The 19,075-nt window shown below is 35.9% G+C and overlaps 1 protein-coding gene across 6 annotated transcripts in view; it reads right to left on the bottom strand.

The window, feature by feature from the left end:
* LOC117407287 (E3 ubiquitin-protein ligase Midline-1) overlaps positions 1 to 19,075 on the bottom strand; it is a 135,419-nt gene that overhangs the window by 24,757 nt on the left and 91,587 nt on the right. For all 6 annotated transcript variants that reach the window (XM_034012114.3, XM_059028977.1, XM_034012115.3 and 3 more), the window contains one exon: positions 581 to 676. In XM_034012114.3, coding sequence (XP_033868005.2) covers positions 581 to 676 — 96 coding nt within the window. The remainder of the gene's footprint in view (positions 1 to 580; positions 677 to 19,075) is intronic.

Below are 19,075 nucleotides of genomic sequence, written 5' to 3' on the forward strand. Positions count from 1 at the left end.
CACAAGTAGTGGACATATTTAAAACCCTGTTTCTTCTCCATCAAATAATGCTGTAAAGATTGTATGTGTTAAGATTTACCAACTGTACCACACTGGATTTAAACATAAAGCTGAAAGCATGAAGCAATCATGTAAATATTGATGTCCTTATCAAGATAACAGCAGAGGGAGCCTCCATCGGGTGAGGTGACACCTCTGGAAGTGGTTAGAGGTCAACCAAGTATAAAGTCCGATCGATCCACCAGAAGGGCTCTGCCAGGAAACGTAAGGGTGGAGAAGGAGAAACAACTCCAAGACATTTTGAGAAAGGCAATCCCTGTTTACATACAATTGGGTCAAACCAATGACAAGATAAGCCACAAAGAATTATTGGAAGCTTCCAAATAAATTTCAGTATTATACAAGCCTCATACTATAGTATAAACATCATTGCATTTCTAACTCCAACCAAGGATTGTGCATATCACGTAGAAGTCATTTTGAATAATTCGAGAGTACATTTGCAAACCTGTTTTAAACATACAGTAAATCCACTTGGGAACAATAAGAAGTCAAGTGCTGTTAACAGAAAGACACTTACCTCTACATGCTGGCATGTCTGAATGAGTTTGCCCATTAGAGTTTCCAGTTCATTGTTCCTCTTGATTAGGTTGCTCAGATTTGTGTCTAAACCTTGCTGTTGAGGGAAGAAAGAAAGATTCAGTACATGGCTTCAAGCACGCAAGATTTACTGTAAGAGTACAGAGCAGTAGTGGTGAGCTACCTCTTTGTTCTCTTCAGATTGAGATCTGATCATCATTGTTTTCTGATTTAGAAATTAAGAGATGCCGTGACTGCAATTCCCCAGTCAGATATAATCAGAATAAACAGTACACATATTATCCATCATCCATAGAAGCATCTATGCCTCCATCAGTTTATGCAGCTATACATTAGTCACAGTGGCTTCTGTTCTGCCTGCGATGCCACTGAATACCTAAGTCTTGGTTGTTGAGCAAGCATTTTATGGTGTATTTTAATCTAATGGCGATTAACCTTTAACTTGAGAGAGAGAGACAGCTTACAGATGGTGTTTCATGTATTTACTGAATTAATCCTATGGCAGGATAAAAAAATTTAAAAAAAGTATATAGTTTGTTGCACTGTAGGTACCCTTTTACAAAAAAAACTTTTCCACTGTCCAAGGGTTAATGAGACTGAAACAAAAGCAAGGTAGCTTGCCCTGCCCTTTATTTTAAGAAGCAGCATACCTAGTCACTGGCAGAGAGGGGACCTGAATAAAACGTATTTCAAATGAAACACAGGGCTGGTTTGTTCCACTTTGCAGTGTTCCAGGAAACTAGAATACAGAGCAGCCCCTTATCAGAATCCCTTATAAGGCAGGACCGACACACCAAAATAAAAAAAAATTGACTGACATGCTTACAAAAAACAGTGATAATGATCACTAAAGACAATTTGGAGATCAATTTACTGTTGTGTTTCTGCACATACAGAAATGGCATCTATGAGGAAAAACTTTTTGTAATGTCAAGGGGAATATGGCACTGTTTGGCTTTGATGTGTCCTCGCTCGCACAGCTGTGGATTGGAGGCTCTCATGATGTTAATCTGAGAAACTGACATCAAAGCTTAAGAATCTGATCTACTGTACAAAATGCTGGGTATGACTATAAAGGATACATCAAATAGTAAATGCATTACATATTAAAAACAACTGAACTGCCTTCAGCTAAATCATTCCAATGCTCACTAAAAAAGCCATATTAAGCAAATCCCTATATACATCCCTGGCTCTGAAGAGTGTTTAAAGCTTAAGGAAAAAATTAATCACACAATTCAAGAAACCAAACCTGTGTGCTTTACAATGCAGCACCAAGTTTCAAAAGAATTTGCTTTTATTAATCTCTTCAGTATTGATAAATCAGTATTTAACACTAGTTGAAATATTTCACCATTTTTGTTTTTAAATAAATAAATACAAATTAGGAATTCTTATTCAGCATACTTAATCTGCAGAGAGGTACAAAGTGATGCAATGATGGTTCTGAAAAACTTTAAGAATGTGTTTTATTGACAGAAAATGTAAACATAACATCATCCATGCTCCAGGCAAATCCTTCCTGGGGAAAACAACTTCAGAGTGTGCAGATGTTTTGCGATATGCCAGGATTGCTTCTCGCCAAACACTGTTTGTCAAACTGTGTTGATAAAATTTCTAGTGATAAAACAAAATTCCTACTCGTAGTTCTCAGCCGTCAAGTATTTTGACAAACTATTCTGTATGGTTGAAATATTTCTACATGTGAGCACAGGTTAGAAAGTTTTGCTTGCTTAAATATTTGGTACAATTATTCAGTTCATAAACATGTTTACAGGAGGAAAAAAGCATGTGTTCTGGAACAATGTTGCATCTGTAGTTGTTTTTAATAAAGTAAAACTAGCATCTGTTTAAATAAAAACAATGTTTTGTTACAATTTTCATGCATTTTTACCTCAATAAATCACTTAAGCATAACACAACAACAAGTTAAAGTTTGAGTTTGTTCCTGTACTGTACTGTGGTAAGTCTATTGTACTGATTATACAATTGTTTACTATGCTTCAGATATAGGTAAAGGTTACTAGGCTATTTAATATTGCTCCCCTTTTTGCAAAGAAATATACACGCTGCCGTATATATGCACTGTATATTTTTGGCCAGCAATAGTTTACATTTTTTAAATGGGCTTTCATGATGGCTGACAAAAGAGTGTTGGGACTTTTATAAAAGAACATTTGAATAGCATTTTACTTTCATTCACTGTCTGAAATCTAACTGACTTAAGCTCCACAAAAGGGTAGCTTTCACATATCAGTAACTTGGTGCATAGTGACAGTCTCCCCCCCCCCCCCCCCCCCCCCCCCCCCCCCCCCCCCCCAGTAGGCTAAACAGAATAAAAGGCAAACAGTGCAGGGAGCTAATCAATGTGTTGTTATCACACCAGGTGAGAATAAATCAAAATACTGTACATTCTGTTTTAAAGTTGAAGGTATAATTCTTTAGAAGGTACTTTATTGAAATGTCAAACGTACAATGCTAAAATGAGGTGTTCTCATCTTTCTTAGTCATGACAGTTTATCTCTCCTTTCATCTGTTATTCCATGCTCAATTTCATCCTTTTCAAGGACTTTAATATGAAATATTGTCCATTCAGCATTCTACGAGTATTTTAATTTATATATACGAGGGAGACAGCTTGCAGATGGTGTTAAATGTCTTTACTTAATTAATCCTGTACAGAGAGGAGATATGCTTTAATTAAATTTCTTGGCTGCCTTCAAACATGGGGGTTGGTTTGTTCCATTTTATTGTGTTAGAGGAAACTAGATTACAGAGCAGTCCCTTATCAGACATCTATAAAACAGGACCCTCACACTTCTGCTCCAACTATGTCCATTCAACAGTCATTTTAAGTTATATTTTAAAACTGTGTTATGAAGGCCCAAACACACAAAAAGTGAATTTTGAAAAAGCAGCACTAGCTGTGAAAGGGATTTATATTCCAGTCCAAACTGGGCTTGCATTGTGGATGTGCTATTAGGAGTTTTACATTAGATTATGTTTTTAGGAGAAAGACTTACATACAATGTTAGTTCTTTTAAAATCATGATTAAAAGATGGTAAAACACTAAGCCATAATGAAAAACACTTAATGTTACACTTAGTGGAGTAACCATCTTTTTTTCATAAATTAAATTGTCATGGAAAATTATACCCTCTATATTCTTACATTCTTTCATCGGTCACCTTTCACTGGCACTGCATTTGTGTCAGACAATAACACTATTTCCTCTATGGAATTATTTACTTCTCGCGCTGCATTTTAAATAGGCACACCAATGGAACCCTACCAGTTTTGTTCAGAGGTCTTTGGGGCTAAAGGTGTACAAAAGTGTATCCTTTATCTACTTAGCATCACTAACCACTCCCCTTATGCATATTATTTTTGCCCAGATGAATGTTTTTTTTTACAAATAAGATTTAAGAGGCCTTGTTATCCTCTGAAGTCTCAAGGTAGCTTTGAATATTACCTTGGTCACCTCTGCAGGCCTCATTTACCAATATCTCATCATATTGTGTCGAGGTACTGGGCTAGTGTAAGACCCTATATCTGTTGGAAATGACATATCACAGTGCAAACTATAATATTATTATATTAGTTTAAACTTGCATGTCTTCCCAAAGGCACTATTGACAAAGTAGCAGAAGACACAGATATTCCTCTTCCCCTTCAGTTCAGAGTCTGTCATGCTAGAATCAATTACATTTTATTTATTTATTTATATATTTTTTTAACACAGTTGAGCTTGTTAAAATGTCATGCTGAAGGCTTAGAGAAAGCTGTGACACAGCTGGTGGGGTAGAAAATTAGCAACATTCTTAAACCCCTGGCTCCTATTTCTATCCCATATGAGCAAATCTATTTCTGAAAGCTATCCATGAGATCCTCAGATTACAGGCAACATTTTGGCTACTCCTGCAGGGTAAACATTACTTTCTGCTCCATTGTGTGAGCCTAAACTCTTGATTAAATCTTCAACTGAGAAGCTTATGCAAGGACTAAAAAGTTCTCTTGAATTATTTTTTGCTGGGGGGAGGTAAATTATTATATATTACAATATACTTTTCTTGAATGTTATTTTCTAGCAGTGCCTTCAGCAGTATCAAATTAGCATGTTTTACAGACTTTATTCTCTAGTAAAACCCTGCCCTTACTTTCCCATTAATTTGGCACAGCTCTCTGTCTATTGTTGTAGGCCTGCCACCTGAAGACTAAAAATACAATTCCAATGGCTAAAACAAAGCAGGTCACACTATGTATCCTGAAAAGAACAATGTATGCAGGTCGAGTGTCATGAAGAGCAGTAGTATAGTATATGTGTTGCGCAGTTATATGCGCAACACATATATTTCAGTGAATTATCATGTTAGGTATTTTATTTACAACTTCCATGAGATGGGGGATTCCATGTTCATGCTGTGCTGATAGCATCACAAACTATACTAGCTCTGTCTAAACAAGGCAGAAACTACACAGTCTGAGGCAGTAATAGGCTTGAACAAAGAGTTGCAATTCTTACCTGGAAGGACCCTACTCTACTAGACTACTAGGTTTGTGTAGCCTCTGTGGTTAACAGTGTTTAGTCTCTAAAGTGACAACTGCAGATTATACCAAAGAGAACATTGTTTACATGTATTAGAAACTTCAGAACTTCCAGCCACAAGTCAGGAAGCTCCATTAAGGCACTTATTGGTATGATGGCTATGGACCATTTAGACAGACTGAAAACGAATATTAATGAATCTATAATTTAAAGATTTAAATGTATAAATCATCAACAAAAGACACTGTTTACTGGTTTCTAATTACGATACAGGATACTGATAATCTGGCGTTAGTATTGTACGTTAGTGCTCTTACCTTTCTGATGTCGTCAACTACAAGACGGTAATGCCCTCTATTACGAGAAAGTATACTATCTACTAAAACCCAACACGGTTCTTCCTTCAGAAAGCATCCACTTCAAACACACTGATGAAGGCCTCAGCCGTCACGTTTGTCTATTTGACTTGACATGATATTATGTGAATGTTCCTGGTCCCAAGTTTTCAGGGCCTAGCATTTTGATGGCATCATACCATCATTGTACTATAGTTTTCTAGATTTTGGAAATGTGTGTTCCAACCATGGCACTCATAGAGGGGGAAGGCCAGTTCCAATTTGGTACGATTAGCATTGTTCCAGTAGTCAAAATGCATCAAATTCAAGACAAATTGAAGAATCATCATCTTACTGAGACAGAAATAGACTTCCTTATCTCCTGTAATCTTGTGTTAAGAAATGCATATAGCCCTACATCAAAACGTAAATGTAATTAGTATTAGCAGTAGCATGTTGCTACAACTTTAACATAGCACATTAAGGACTCTTTTTTGTGCTATGAGGGAATCGTAATACAAACATTTAACAAATAATTAAATTTAACAGATGACTAGAACAACACCTGAGTTACATGTGTTGTAAACCCAGTTGGCCACTATTAGGTAAGTACAATTGGAATGTTTCTGTAATATCATTTTAAAATCTTACAAAGTCAATGTAAATACCCTTTCAAATCTAATGTGCGTTTAATTATTGATACATTCTTATGCTGTGTGCTATATGAAATTAGTATAGCCCTGCCTTAATTACCATCAAACCATCTGACACGGGACTTAGAAATTTGTTTTCAAAATAGAAAAGGACAAGGTCAAGGGATTTTTCTTTCAGGAATATCAGTGTGACAATCATAGCGTGCTACCTCTATTTTCATTGTAAATGTAGCCATTGAAGACGTGGCTATGTAGTCAACTCTATATCTTTGTATTGAAAATTCAGTTTTAGTTACAGACATTTCAGAACACTTTTCTGATGTGTTCTGAGATTCTGCTTTATAAGTGAAATATATAATTGTTTGGCTATGTTTGGAAATGAATATCATGAAACTGCCTGATAGTTTTAATGATAAATAACCCACCAGCCTGCTCTAAGACATAATTGTGTATTTTCTTTTACATGTACTACTGGATAACTACGAATATGAATATCATGTTTTATATTTCACCCAAAATCAAATGATGTGTTATAGCTGTAGTACAGCATCTTCTGTCTTCCTTTTAATGTATTCAGGGCTTAAAATAATGAAGTGAATGTCTTTTGACACACTTGAGAGATCACATAGCTGCTGTTACATCTTGACAGCAGACCTAAGGAATTTAAAATCTGTCTGATGAATATCAGACAGACAAAATGCAGGCACAGAGGGTATGTCAAGGATGAGTTCAATAAAGATGGCAGCGGGTAGTTATTATGGAACTTTGGAGATTTGTTTAACCCTGACGCGACAAAGCGCTCTAATTTTGGAGTCTAGGCACCGATGATGCGATCTCTCTTCTGGGATGTCTCACCACAATAATAAGCCGTGGGGCAATCAAATCAGTCTTTCTGAGCCTTGTCACTAGGAACACAATAATGTTATATTTGCCAATTTTCATGATACACATCAAAAACGTCATACAGGAAACGCATCTACCAGCACGTACAACAGAACAAGATCGAGAGGAGACTTGACTGTACGTACACCACTTCTTGCCTTGAATGGTTTGACACCAAGTTACATCTCCGATATGTTAATTGAATATACTCCTGTGTGAAACCTGCGATCTGCTGATGCTGGGCTCTTAAGAGTCCCAAAAACCAGGCTCCGGTGTATGGGAGATAGGGCTTTCTGTTGCTATGCAACTAATTTAAGAATATGAATATTTTTAAGACACCTAAAAACACATTTTTTTTTAAATTGGCATTTCAGCCTGTGTAAGGAACTGGCTTTTTATGAGTTTGCACAGTACTTGTGTTTTGTTTTAACGTCTATAGCCTGCTGTGATTATTTATGATTATGTATTATTATTCTTGGACTGCAAAGCGCTTTGAGATGTGTCGCATGAATTGCGCTATATAAAATAAAGTATATTATTATTATTATTACTTCTCTTTATTTACGCATCTATGTATTTATGTATTTGTTTGTTTGCTTACTGTGATGGCCACATTTATTGCATCACCCCATTATTTTTACGATTACTGCTTTATCACCATCTATTTTGTTTTTCTATAGACTTTCTTTTTGTTATTGTTGATTTACTGTTCGTGGTTATAGTGAATGGTATAAGTTGTATATATAAATACGATTCTCTTCATAATGTAAAGTTATTTAATATTTATTTAAAAAAAACTGCATTTTTTACTTGCATTTATTCATACATTCCATGGTAAAAAGGTTTACATAATGTACTTTCTGATACTTTGCTCAGTCTGGACTACTTCCATAAGATAGCTGACAGTGTTACAAATAGGGCTGTTTTCGGGCATTTTGGCATACAGGCCATGGCTTGAACAAACTATTGTAGCTCCTCTACGGTAGAAGATATTTTAAATCAGATCTTTTTATTCAACAGTAACGTCCCTAATATATATTTTTTAATATCCAACTTAGAAAGGGGTTGAAATTGCAGGTTTTTTAAATATGATGTATTATTAGGAATATATATATATATATATATATATATATATATATTCCACAACAAAATATATTATATTATTGGAAACAGCTACTTAAGGCCTTTCTGTCAATATATTGGGTTTTAATTTCTTATTTAAAGTTGCCTAACTACAAACACTAAAACCCAAAGTGGTCCTATTCATGCCCTTGTATGGTCATTCTATTTAGGCAGAAAAGAGTTAAAAGCATCAACTCACCAAGGCATCTCAGGACTGAAATGCTTTGTTTTTATGTCTCCATTTGCACTTCTGGTGTGGGTTACTGTCACAAGGATGACTGGGGGATAACGTCACGGACCAGGAAGAAGTGCAACAATAACAAAAAAGGTACAGGACTAAACTGCCACAGCAGGACTTTTATTAAATTAGCAAAATAAATGTTTATTGTTGTTTTGTAAGGTCAGGCAGTTTAAATCCGGCCAGTACGTGTAGACATCAATGCCAAGAATGCCATTATCTTCTTTACTTGACTGACCTGTTGTTTATGGAAAGGGTAAATAAAACGGTAACCTTTTCAAATCTGTTTACATGAATATATATATATATATATATATATATATATATATATATATATATATATATATATATATATATTGGCCATAGTGCAAACCTGCTTGGTAAAAGGTGGAATGTGAGTGTCCACGGATTGAAATTCAATGGAAAAAAGAAAATAGAATAACTTAAAAAACATTTTTACAGCAGCTCAAACCAACTACCTTATACAGCTAAAGTACATTGGGCTGCCAATAAAATAAACAGTAGAAGTGTACACCAAAGTTTAAGGATACCAAAATACATGTATCATATACACAGCATGTACAAAGAAATGCATAATAGCCATCTGACTGTGAAGAAAATTGTTTAAGGTGTTATGATACCAGTACAAACAAACATTAGAAATCGCTTATATAAAAAGTAATCAACTTCAGCCTGCACTAAGCTTTCTCATGATTCCACTGAAGTTAAACACACAGTATTCTGGATCCGAGATTGGAATTGATCATATTAATGTTTGAATATTCCTTTTGTTGCGTGTGTAAAAATTATATAAAAATGCAGTTTTATTGTTTCAGAACTTAACATTAGTGAACCATAACTTATTATCACCATGGGTACCTAACATGAGTATGGAGCCTTCAGTAGATTTTAACATAAGTCATAGCCACAAATCTACTCAGACTGCTGCAAAGGGTTCTCTGTAGCATTAACCTACATTACAATACTGTCACTAATGTTGATATACAACACATTCATTACAGGCAGGCAGGCAAAATAGGTTCCACGTGTGCAAGAAATGTCCTAAGTTTAGATCCAAATATAGATTTTTAAAAAAATTAATTACAGAGTGTGGTGAAGGATGTGGTAGAAATACCTAAACTCAGTGGTCTGGTATCTAGCATTTAGTAAGCAAAATTATCATTTTATTTTGGTAAAGCAAATCTATTTATATTTCTTTGGTCTTCTCTTTCAAACAGTGGAGGGTCACCAACTGAGATGAAAAAGTGATGACATTGAAACAGATTTTTTCTTTCTTTGTTCAATCAGTTGCAATAAATTCTGAAATATATATATATATATATATAAGCTGATAATCTGCTTGTGTCTACCCTCACAAGACTGATAAAACAGTTAAATTTTTTTTTTAAAGAAATAAGGTAAAAATGCAGTTAGAAGAATACTAATCATTTTAGAATATTGTTTTATCTTTTTAATTTGATCATAGGTTACAGCAATGTCACCCTCTGATTGGCTGATAATCTGCTTGTGTCTACCCTCACAAGACTGATAAAACAGTTAAAAAAGAAACAACAATGTCAGCTTAAACTTTCCTCACCAAAGGGGTAACAAATAAACACTTTACTAATGAATATCATATGATTGCATATATAGGATTTGTGGAAAATGTGGAAATCTCTGCATAACAACTGCACTAACAAGGTCATTCTTCATTAAAAAATAAACTGATACAATGTGAAAACATGATTCAGAGTATATTTAACATGTACATTTTTTTCATCCCTGTTGTAAATTAACAATAGATTTAACAAAAATGTAGGTAGCGTGAATAGCTGTAATTTTCCTGTCCATTATTTTTTGTACCCATTTACTGATGCACAATAGTAACAGTGCGGTTCGCAGTGCATTTAGTTATCAAGTCATGTTTTTTCTGTTTTCATTTTTTCAAAATGCAGATAAAGAATTTCCAAATGAAAACTCAAGCCACCCACAGTTCCCCAGCCCAGGAAACTGCATTTCCATTCTGTTATTTTAGTCTTTACTCTAATGTACACATTATTTTTCTATGCTGTAAAAATAAAAAAAAATAAAAAAAAAATAATACTTTGGTTTTACAAAGACCTCTGTTATCCAAACAGCATCTGGTAGCCTGTCTTGAAATGCTTTCCTCCCCTGTTGTCACACTAACCAGCCTTCTATTTCAGGTAGATGTAGAGCTATGGCCAAATGTTTTGCATCGCCCTATATAATTAACACATTTTATTTCATAGAGTCGATTGAAACCTGCTGGATGATGTTACGTTAACATATTTAATTACATACCGCTTTGTAGTTTTCCATATACAGCTGTCTCCGTGTATAGGAACACCTGCTAAGAGAACACTTCGCCTAAGGGAACACCCTTGCTGTGAAACGAGTTTCTCCCATTGTAAATGCTCCGGCTAAAGGAACAGGAACTTCACTTAAAATAACACCTTCTTGGCACCGAAAGTGATTCATTCTCAATGGATACAGTACTGTTTTGTAAAAATGCGACTTGTCATCGTAAGAGTGTCTTGAGGGACACTGATCAGTTTATTAAATCTTCCCAGAACTGCTGTCATATCACTGAATTATTTTGTATTCTGATTTCCACGAGTGCACCTCATCGCTACAAAATGGCATGTAAACAAATGGCAAAATGCACCGCTGTTTCTCTTGCTACACTATAGATGGAAATTGTTCGAGGTCTTGAAGAAAACCTGAATCAGACATGTCGCTGAGCAATTTGGTGTTTCCCGTTCTGGTACATTGCTTCACCATTCTGTTAAATAATGTGCATGTCTTGTATATTGTGTGTAGGGGTGCTGTGTTAATTTAGTTTGACAGTTTATTAACGTTAAGTTAACCCTCCATCTCATCCCAAACCAAACTGGGGCAGGTTCGATCTGAAATCCACCACTGGATGCTACACAAAGGTCAAAGTTTGCCTGATGTATTATGTTTTTGCAGAATTTCCATTTTACCTACTGTTCGTTAAAAGTAAAATTCCAGCATCTTTCTAGCATCCATTGAAAGCTCATTTGGTAATTCCCTCCATCAGAAAGTGTTTACAGTACAATTCTAACCCAGTTTCACATGGAAATTGTTGCATTACTTTATTTAGGTGAATATGAGCCTCATGATTTGCAATGAAGAAGTAGGTATGGCAGGGGAAGGTAATGGACTTGCAAACATTTGGTGACCCTCTGAAGCTTTTGATTATAAACCCCTTCTCCAGCATTCAGGTTGGTGTAAAACTGTGGTTCGGTGTCGGAATGAAAATAATGTAAAATGTCTTGCTAATAAACCTTGCAGCTGCGGAGGCTTATAAGAGTAACATTAAGGGAGCTGAGTGGTCTGATTTATGGATTTCAACTGCAGGTCTTCATCAGCGCCGCCTACTCCTCCCAAGGCTTGAAAGAATTAAGGAAATATCCCTTCTATATAAGTTGGTACTTGTTTTGGATTCAACATTGTAAATAAAGAAGAAAAAAATTAGACAGTCTAACACCTTTAATATGTAAAATACATTTATATGCATGTAGTCTCCAATAAACACAGAATAAAATATTTCCATGTGTCTAACTATTTTTAGACTTATTATTCCAGTGAATGTGATATAGTCTTCCTTATTGCATGATGGAGCCCACTCTGTCAATTGGTATGCTGAATGAATGACTGGTTTGTTTAACTTAAAATAGCACTATTCATTGTAAAAACAATGGGCAGTGTTTTTAAATAACTCATTAACTAAGCCTCAGCTATGGTTTAAATACGTCTTTCTAAAAATTAGGCACGTTGCAATTGTAGCATATGGGAACATTTTTAATGTGAACAGATTAAGTGATGCCCTACCTTACTTTAGCCTTTTCACACATTTTCTGTTGTAGATTTTTTTTTTTTTTACAATTTTTGCTCCTTAATTTGCTTTCACTACATTCCCATTTTATGCATTCTGGTTGTCAGAATAACAGGAGTGAAACCGGCTGTAGGCTCCACTGCCATACCCTGTTAATACTGCTTCACAAAAACTCAACCAAGCCCTAGGAAGACGAAATATGCCTGAGGAGAGAAGCCAAGTAAGCCACCCCAACATCCTTATCATCAGGGGGCATACGTCAAAAACAGGCAGATGCTTAGTTTAGTATAGCAACAATTAATCGATAATTGATCACTATGACTTTTGCCTTATGGCCTATGCTGACACTTCCCGTAGCTACCCAGTAACACATGCTTTACTTGGTGTTGCTAGAATAAAACTCTTTGTTTTTTTGTGGTGAGAAATGGCAGGATCAAATGGAAGAAATGATACCTGCATTTTTTTCTATTGTATTTAAAGGCTTTTGTGAAAAGTCTATGCATTTTTCTTGCTCTCGCTTTAGACTAATAAAGTGTTCTCAATGGATTGATTATTGCCGATTATTACCTGTACTAAATTCAAATAGGACATTGGCAGCTGATTGCACCTCAAATAATAACATTTGAAAAAATACGGTACACGCTATTTGAGGGGTGATGTTTTACATAATAAACACAGATTAAAGTCACAACTTAAACTGGGAACTTGGAAAGATGTTGGCTAGCCCCAGGAGTTGAAGTGTCTTGCTCAGCTCTAAAGTTCTTTGCTGCATTGAAATTCTTAACCAGGATAGACTGGTTTCCAGCCCTCAGTGAAAACCAAAAGGCCACATCGCCTCCAACATTCTCAAGCATCACTGGTAATTTGACCCTGCTGTTCTCTAAGAGATAAACACTGATTATGTTTACTCTTCAAGCCAAGCATCCCTGACCGATATCAAAATAAAAACTAGTTTCCATTCCTGTCAAAACAAGCCCTGAATAGGATGAATTAGGTTTGGCTGCTGGTACGAAGTTCGAAATCAGATGGTTAGCCAGGAGTTTGTGAAACTGCTTCCAAGTCAAACACATTAATTGAAAGAAATGAAAATGAAAACAGCCTTATGTATATCCGCCTCAACTATTGCTACAGGATCAGGCAGTGTAGGTTAGTAATGACACAAAAAACCCTCAATTATCTTTTTATCTTTTTCTCAAAATGTTATTGCACAGCATAAGCCCAGATCCAATAATCCCAGTGGTCCTCTTTCCCAAGCCAAAAAAATGTCCCTGCCTGACAGTCTCCCCTCGGCACTCCAATCAAATAGGAAGTGTTCTCGCTTTTCCTCAGCTTGGATATTTTCATGACCTGTTGGGCGCACTCAGGAAGGAAATATGTCCCTCCAAGAAAAATGCATGACAGCAGACTTACAGTTTACTGTAAATGCATCAATGGGAACGCTTCATGTATCACATTTAAAATTAAAATATGTATAGTTTTTTTTTTTTTTAACCTGTCAAGATAATTAAAAAAAGAAATAATAATAATAATAAAATCAAAACTTAAAATAAACAACTCATTGTGTAAGTGGTTATTTGAAATGCAGTTTCATTCTAGTTTTGTAACATTAACAGTTTTATCTTTGCAGAAACAATGGTGCAAACAGGAGAGAAAACAGAAGCTTTGTAAATCTGTCTCTTCATCTATTTGGGTCAAATTTGCTATGTAATAATAATGTTGGGTGCCTGTGACAGAGCAAATGAATCCTAGTCAGCAATCTCCCTCCCGATCTGTGAGGGGGTTGTTTAACAGGAACAGAGTGCCTCGTACTGGCAGTTCATTCCAGGGTCAGTCGGAAGCCAGCCACCCAGGAAGGGGGCGGAGTCACAATGCCCGAAGTCATCGCCCTAACGCGGTATGTGATGTTTTCAGTTATGGATTGGAGGAGACGTCACTGAACTAGCTATCAAAAGGGGCGTGACTAAGGGTATAATTGGGGATGTGACGATGTAATCTGTTCTTTTGATGTGGTTATGAGAATGACAGAGAAAGGAAACAGACTGTGAAAAGCGTATCGTGAGTGTTAAGTGTTTTGTTTGTTTGTGGAAACTAATTGCCTGTGTTTGTCACTGTCAGACGGCTAACACGAACCGAGGGCTGTCGCTACAGGCCAGCATCAAGCCCGGACTGCACTGCACGACTGTCACTGTAATTACCTTGCACCGCACCTGCACTTACAGCACTCACTGTCAGGAGAAGTGACCATGTATGCGTTGTGTGTTGTTCTTTATATTATTATTTCGGATACACAAAAAATGTAGTTGGGTATTACAAACAACCCCCCTCCCCAAAATCGTACACAGCTTCCACCGCCTATGCTCTCTGCTTTGCTTAAACATCTTTAATTCAGCTATCTTTCCTATTTTCTGTTAAAAGTTTATTTTTAGCTCACACTCAGTTTTGTTTGTGTTCCTATAGCTACATATGTGGACAATCACAGTTACAATAATAATAATAATAATTACAAAAAAAAAAGAAACACTGGTTCCATGTGATCAGAATCCATGTGCTCAAAGAAAAAAAAAAGTTCTAACAATTATTTTTGAAGCTGATTTAACAAAAGTAGTTTATGTTACAGACACAATTCACCCTAAACACAGGAGAATACAGTATGCTATTGTTTAGAGTTATGTGCAGGGGAAGCATATGAAGTACTAGAATAATTATGCAACTTGTAACCTTACAGACCAAATATATATTCTTTAATTATTATTATTGTTTATCAGCAGTCTAACATGGGTTGGTAATATGTTGTTGATAAGGGTTATAATACATTATAATTTAAGAATTAAAGGGACACAAGATTTGATAAATGTGCAAAAAGCTATTTTGAGCTTCTGATTTACAGTACTTGTCATAAACTAGTACACAACAGAGATGCATTTAACTAAAAACTGTACAGTATCTTAGAGAGAGCGAGAGAAGGGTATGTCCTTCTAAAAGCGGAAAATGAGTTGGGGAACCATTTGCATAAGTAATAGACAAGGCACTGGCCTTTTATAGAGAAGACCACCTCTAGACAATAAGATAGAATTGAAAAGCAAGGAAGCTGAAGTCAGCACACCACTGCATGACAATGCAGAAAAACAGGCAAAAGACAACATCTTAAATAAACGCAGCACAGTTGTACACTACGACACATATTCCCTGTTTGACAGCCCAGAATGCAAACTCACATGGAGTAACTGGGCACTACTGAACAAAAATAACAATTCTCTAAGTGGAGGTGACTGATGATTGAACCAACATCCTTTTACTCCAGAAGCTAAGATCGCACTGTTGATTTCTGGGGTATTCCCCAGGAAAAGCGTGAAGGCTTGTCTTATACAGAGGCCCTTTCACATTATGTTTGCCAGCAGTCCACTTTACAATTTCTAAAACACAGTGCTCTATGGGGTTTATGAAACGTAGATCACTTTAGTTTAGAAGAACTTTAATACATTATTTATTTAATGTATGTATTTATACGGGGAGGATCCCAAGCAAGAATACTACTTGCTGGCATAGTTTACAAAGCCTGATAACCTGTGACCAATGTTATTTCCTTGTTTCATCCAATCAAACCCACAGACATAGGAGGAAACACTTCTGCATTACCTGAAGTGTCAACAAATAACATGCTACAAAAAAAACAAAAAAAAAACAACATGTTTGGTTCACGGTCGCCATAGAAGAGCGAAATAACACAGCTGTTTTCTGTTTGTTTAAACAAAAAAGATTGACTCTACCCTAAACCATATTTTAACTGTGAAAAATATCTAAAGGTACAAGGGTCCCCCAGTGCTCTCAGTGCTGGACAGAAAACCTCTTTGAGGGGAATATTTAACTCATACCAGATAGCACACTAGCACATTTTGTTTTAAGGGACCAACATGAAATATTTCAAAGATAATAAATTTTATTAGGAATAAAAAAAAAGTAAAAATGCACGCTACAAGGAATTATATTTAAAAAAGGTAAGGGAAAACAATTGTGTAGTAAAGGAACTGCACATTAAACTAATTTAAGAGAACAAGCTTTCAGAGACATTCAGTATTGCGAACATCTATAGCTCACTCAATATAGTGCTTTGAATTCCTGGAAAAGTGTTCAAGCAGATGATAGGCAAGATTGATTTGATATAATCTGTACTGTAAATATTGCAGTGTGCCCTACATTTCTGGTGTCAGAAAGCTGCCATCATTTTTAAGAATATCGTTATTAATTAAAGACTTACAGTTACTAAAGTCATTTCTTAGGTTCTTGTCAAAACTCCAGAAAAAGTAACTCAGTAAAGCAGAGCATTCCCTCAGATATGTGGAGTTTTGATTTTGCTGACCTTAATTTCTGAAATCCACATAGCGCAGTTGATGGAAAGTATTTCTTTTTTCCCCTTTTTTCATTCTCTACAGTATAAGTTAACACTGCCGGTATTTTTTTTTTTGTTGTTTTTAATCATTTATAATAAATTAATAATTACAAGTTTAAAGGTGTTTAAACCATCAATCATTTCTCAGATAGTTTACAACTCAGAACCAAGAAATAACAACAACAAAAATATTAGCCATTTGCAAACCTCATGTCTAAAATTGCACAATATTTACAGTGTTTTTTTTTTTTTTTTTTATCTTTGTCCTTTGTAATGGGAAACAAAATGTACCCCAGTGCTATATATTTTGTATATTAGTGTATAGCTTAACTTTTTAAAAATCTTGTCTGGTTCCAGTTCTTTTTTAAAAATGCCAATACATTCTATCAATTTCATAAAAAAAAAAAACAAACGAACAAAAAAAAAACAGAATCAAAACCTTAAGTACATGTGACACTGGATGTAGACTTTTAGTAGTGGCCAGTTTTATGTAATTACATACGTTTATTTAAAAAGAAAAAGATTTGCCAGTTTATGTGGTGTTCTATCAGCAGAACAATGTCTTCATTAAGTTAATTATAAAAAAGGCTTTGAAGGTAGGCTATTTGCAACTATCACTGGAGTTGTTTGTGCAGAATATTTAAAGTCACTAATGATTCACAGTTTTAATAAATGTGCTGCACTGTAACTGGGCTAGTGCTGACAGACATCAGGAAAATCATGAGGTCACCCTCTGCCTCCAAGTAAATAAGTCTAGCACTCTGACGCTGCCCTCAACTGCATTAGTTGTAGGCTGAAAATATGTGTTTTTAATTCAGCTGACACGTTGTAATGAAATAATTGACTTTCCAGTCGGATTTCAGCAATGTTTAAATAATGTGGCACAAATCCTTATGTTTTTTTTTTTTTTAGATATTGTGTAAAATACTATTGCCCTACACGATAGGTGTTAGTTCAGTTAAAGTTACAGAAAATAGGTCTTGTAAGTGTCAAAGGGGAAGCACTGTAGCATCACACAGATGTGACCTGGTCATTCTCAAACCAGGAGACCTTTGACTCCCCTAATTTACAACAACAGGTACGCATTGACAGCTGGGCTAACTGAGAGGGTATCTGCTGAATGTCAAAGTTGGAGTTTGAACCTGTGACCTTCTGTAATGCAGCTCACTTTTCTAAGCACTGTTTTGCTTTCCCCAGACAGTCCATAATAATATATAAATGCATACAAACAAATACAATGTGCTTTTGTGATGGCAAACATAATTTAGCTGTTGAATTAAAAAGAAACACAACAACAATAACTATAACATTTCAAATACAAGTGCCTAATTTATGAAGCTTTTATGACCAGGATATTCCGTACTAGTTCAGCTCATTATTCCTTTTTATAAAAATAAATTATCTGAACTAGTTGCCCTGGGGCAAAAGTTTAGTAAATGCATCCCATGTAGATTACTGGATGTAGTTAAGTTCCATGATAGGCATACTGTAATTATCAGTTGTTTCTATTTTCCTAACATAATATCACATGATGTACTGTAATGCAGTGTCCCTCAGAGAGGAAGTAAGATACAAACTTGTTCTCAGCTGACATACTTGGTTTATTTTCGCTTTTGGGTGTAGCTCATGATATTGAAATATTAAGCCAACATCTCAGGAAATAGCAACGTAAAACCAATTATGTTACGAAACATTGAGGTTTATTTACTTTTTAAATGGTTTAAAAAAACATTCCAACGGCTGACTTATCTAATTTCCATCTCATCTCCGATCTCCCTTTTCTCTCAAAAACTCGAAAGGGCTGTAGCCAGTCAGTTGATGAAACATCTCACAGATAACAATCTGCTTGAATCTCAACAGTCTGGCTTCCGGCCGCATCACAGTACTGAAACTGCTCTGCTCTGGATTGTGAATGATCTCCTGCTCAATGCTGATGCTGGTGCTCCCTCTGTATTTGTCCTCCTTGACCTAACAGCCGCTTTTGACACCACAGATCATGGCATTCTTCTTGACTACATTCAGAAGTATGCTGGAATTTCTGGAACCTGTCTCTCCTGGATGTCCTTTTACCTATCCGGACACATGCAGTCTGTTTTCTATTCTGGATGCAGTGGTGTTGCAAACCCAGTCACTTGTGGTGTCCCCCAGGGATCTGTTCTTGGGCCCCTTCTCTTCAATATCTACATGCTTCCCTTGGGTCACCTCATCGGCCAACACAGCCTCATGTTTCACTCCTATGCTAACGACACCCAGCTCTACTTAAAACTCGACCTTGGTAACCCCTCTGCCATGGTCCAGCTCTCGGCTTGCATTCAAGACATCGAGGCCTGGATGTCTGCCAATTTTCTTCAGCTGAACAGTAGCAAATCTGAACTTCTTCTAGTAGGATCTAAAACTCAACTAAAGAATCTAAATATAGCTGCCCTGAATC

Source organism: Acipenser ruthenus, chromosome 8 (assembly GCF_902713425.1).
Source record: "Acipenser ruthenus chromosome 8, fAciRut3.2 maternal haplotype, whole genome shotgun sequence".
NCBI classification, from domain to species: domain Eukaryota; kingdom Metazoa; phylum Chordata; class Actinopteri; order Acipenseriformes; family Acipenseridae; genus Acipenser; species Acipenser ruthenus.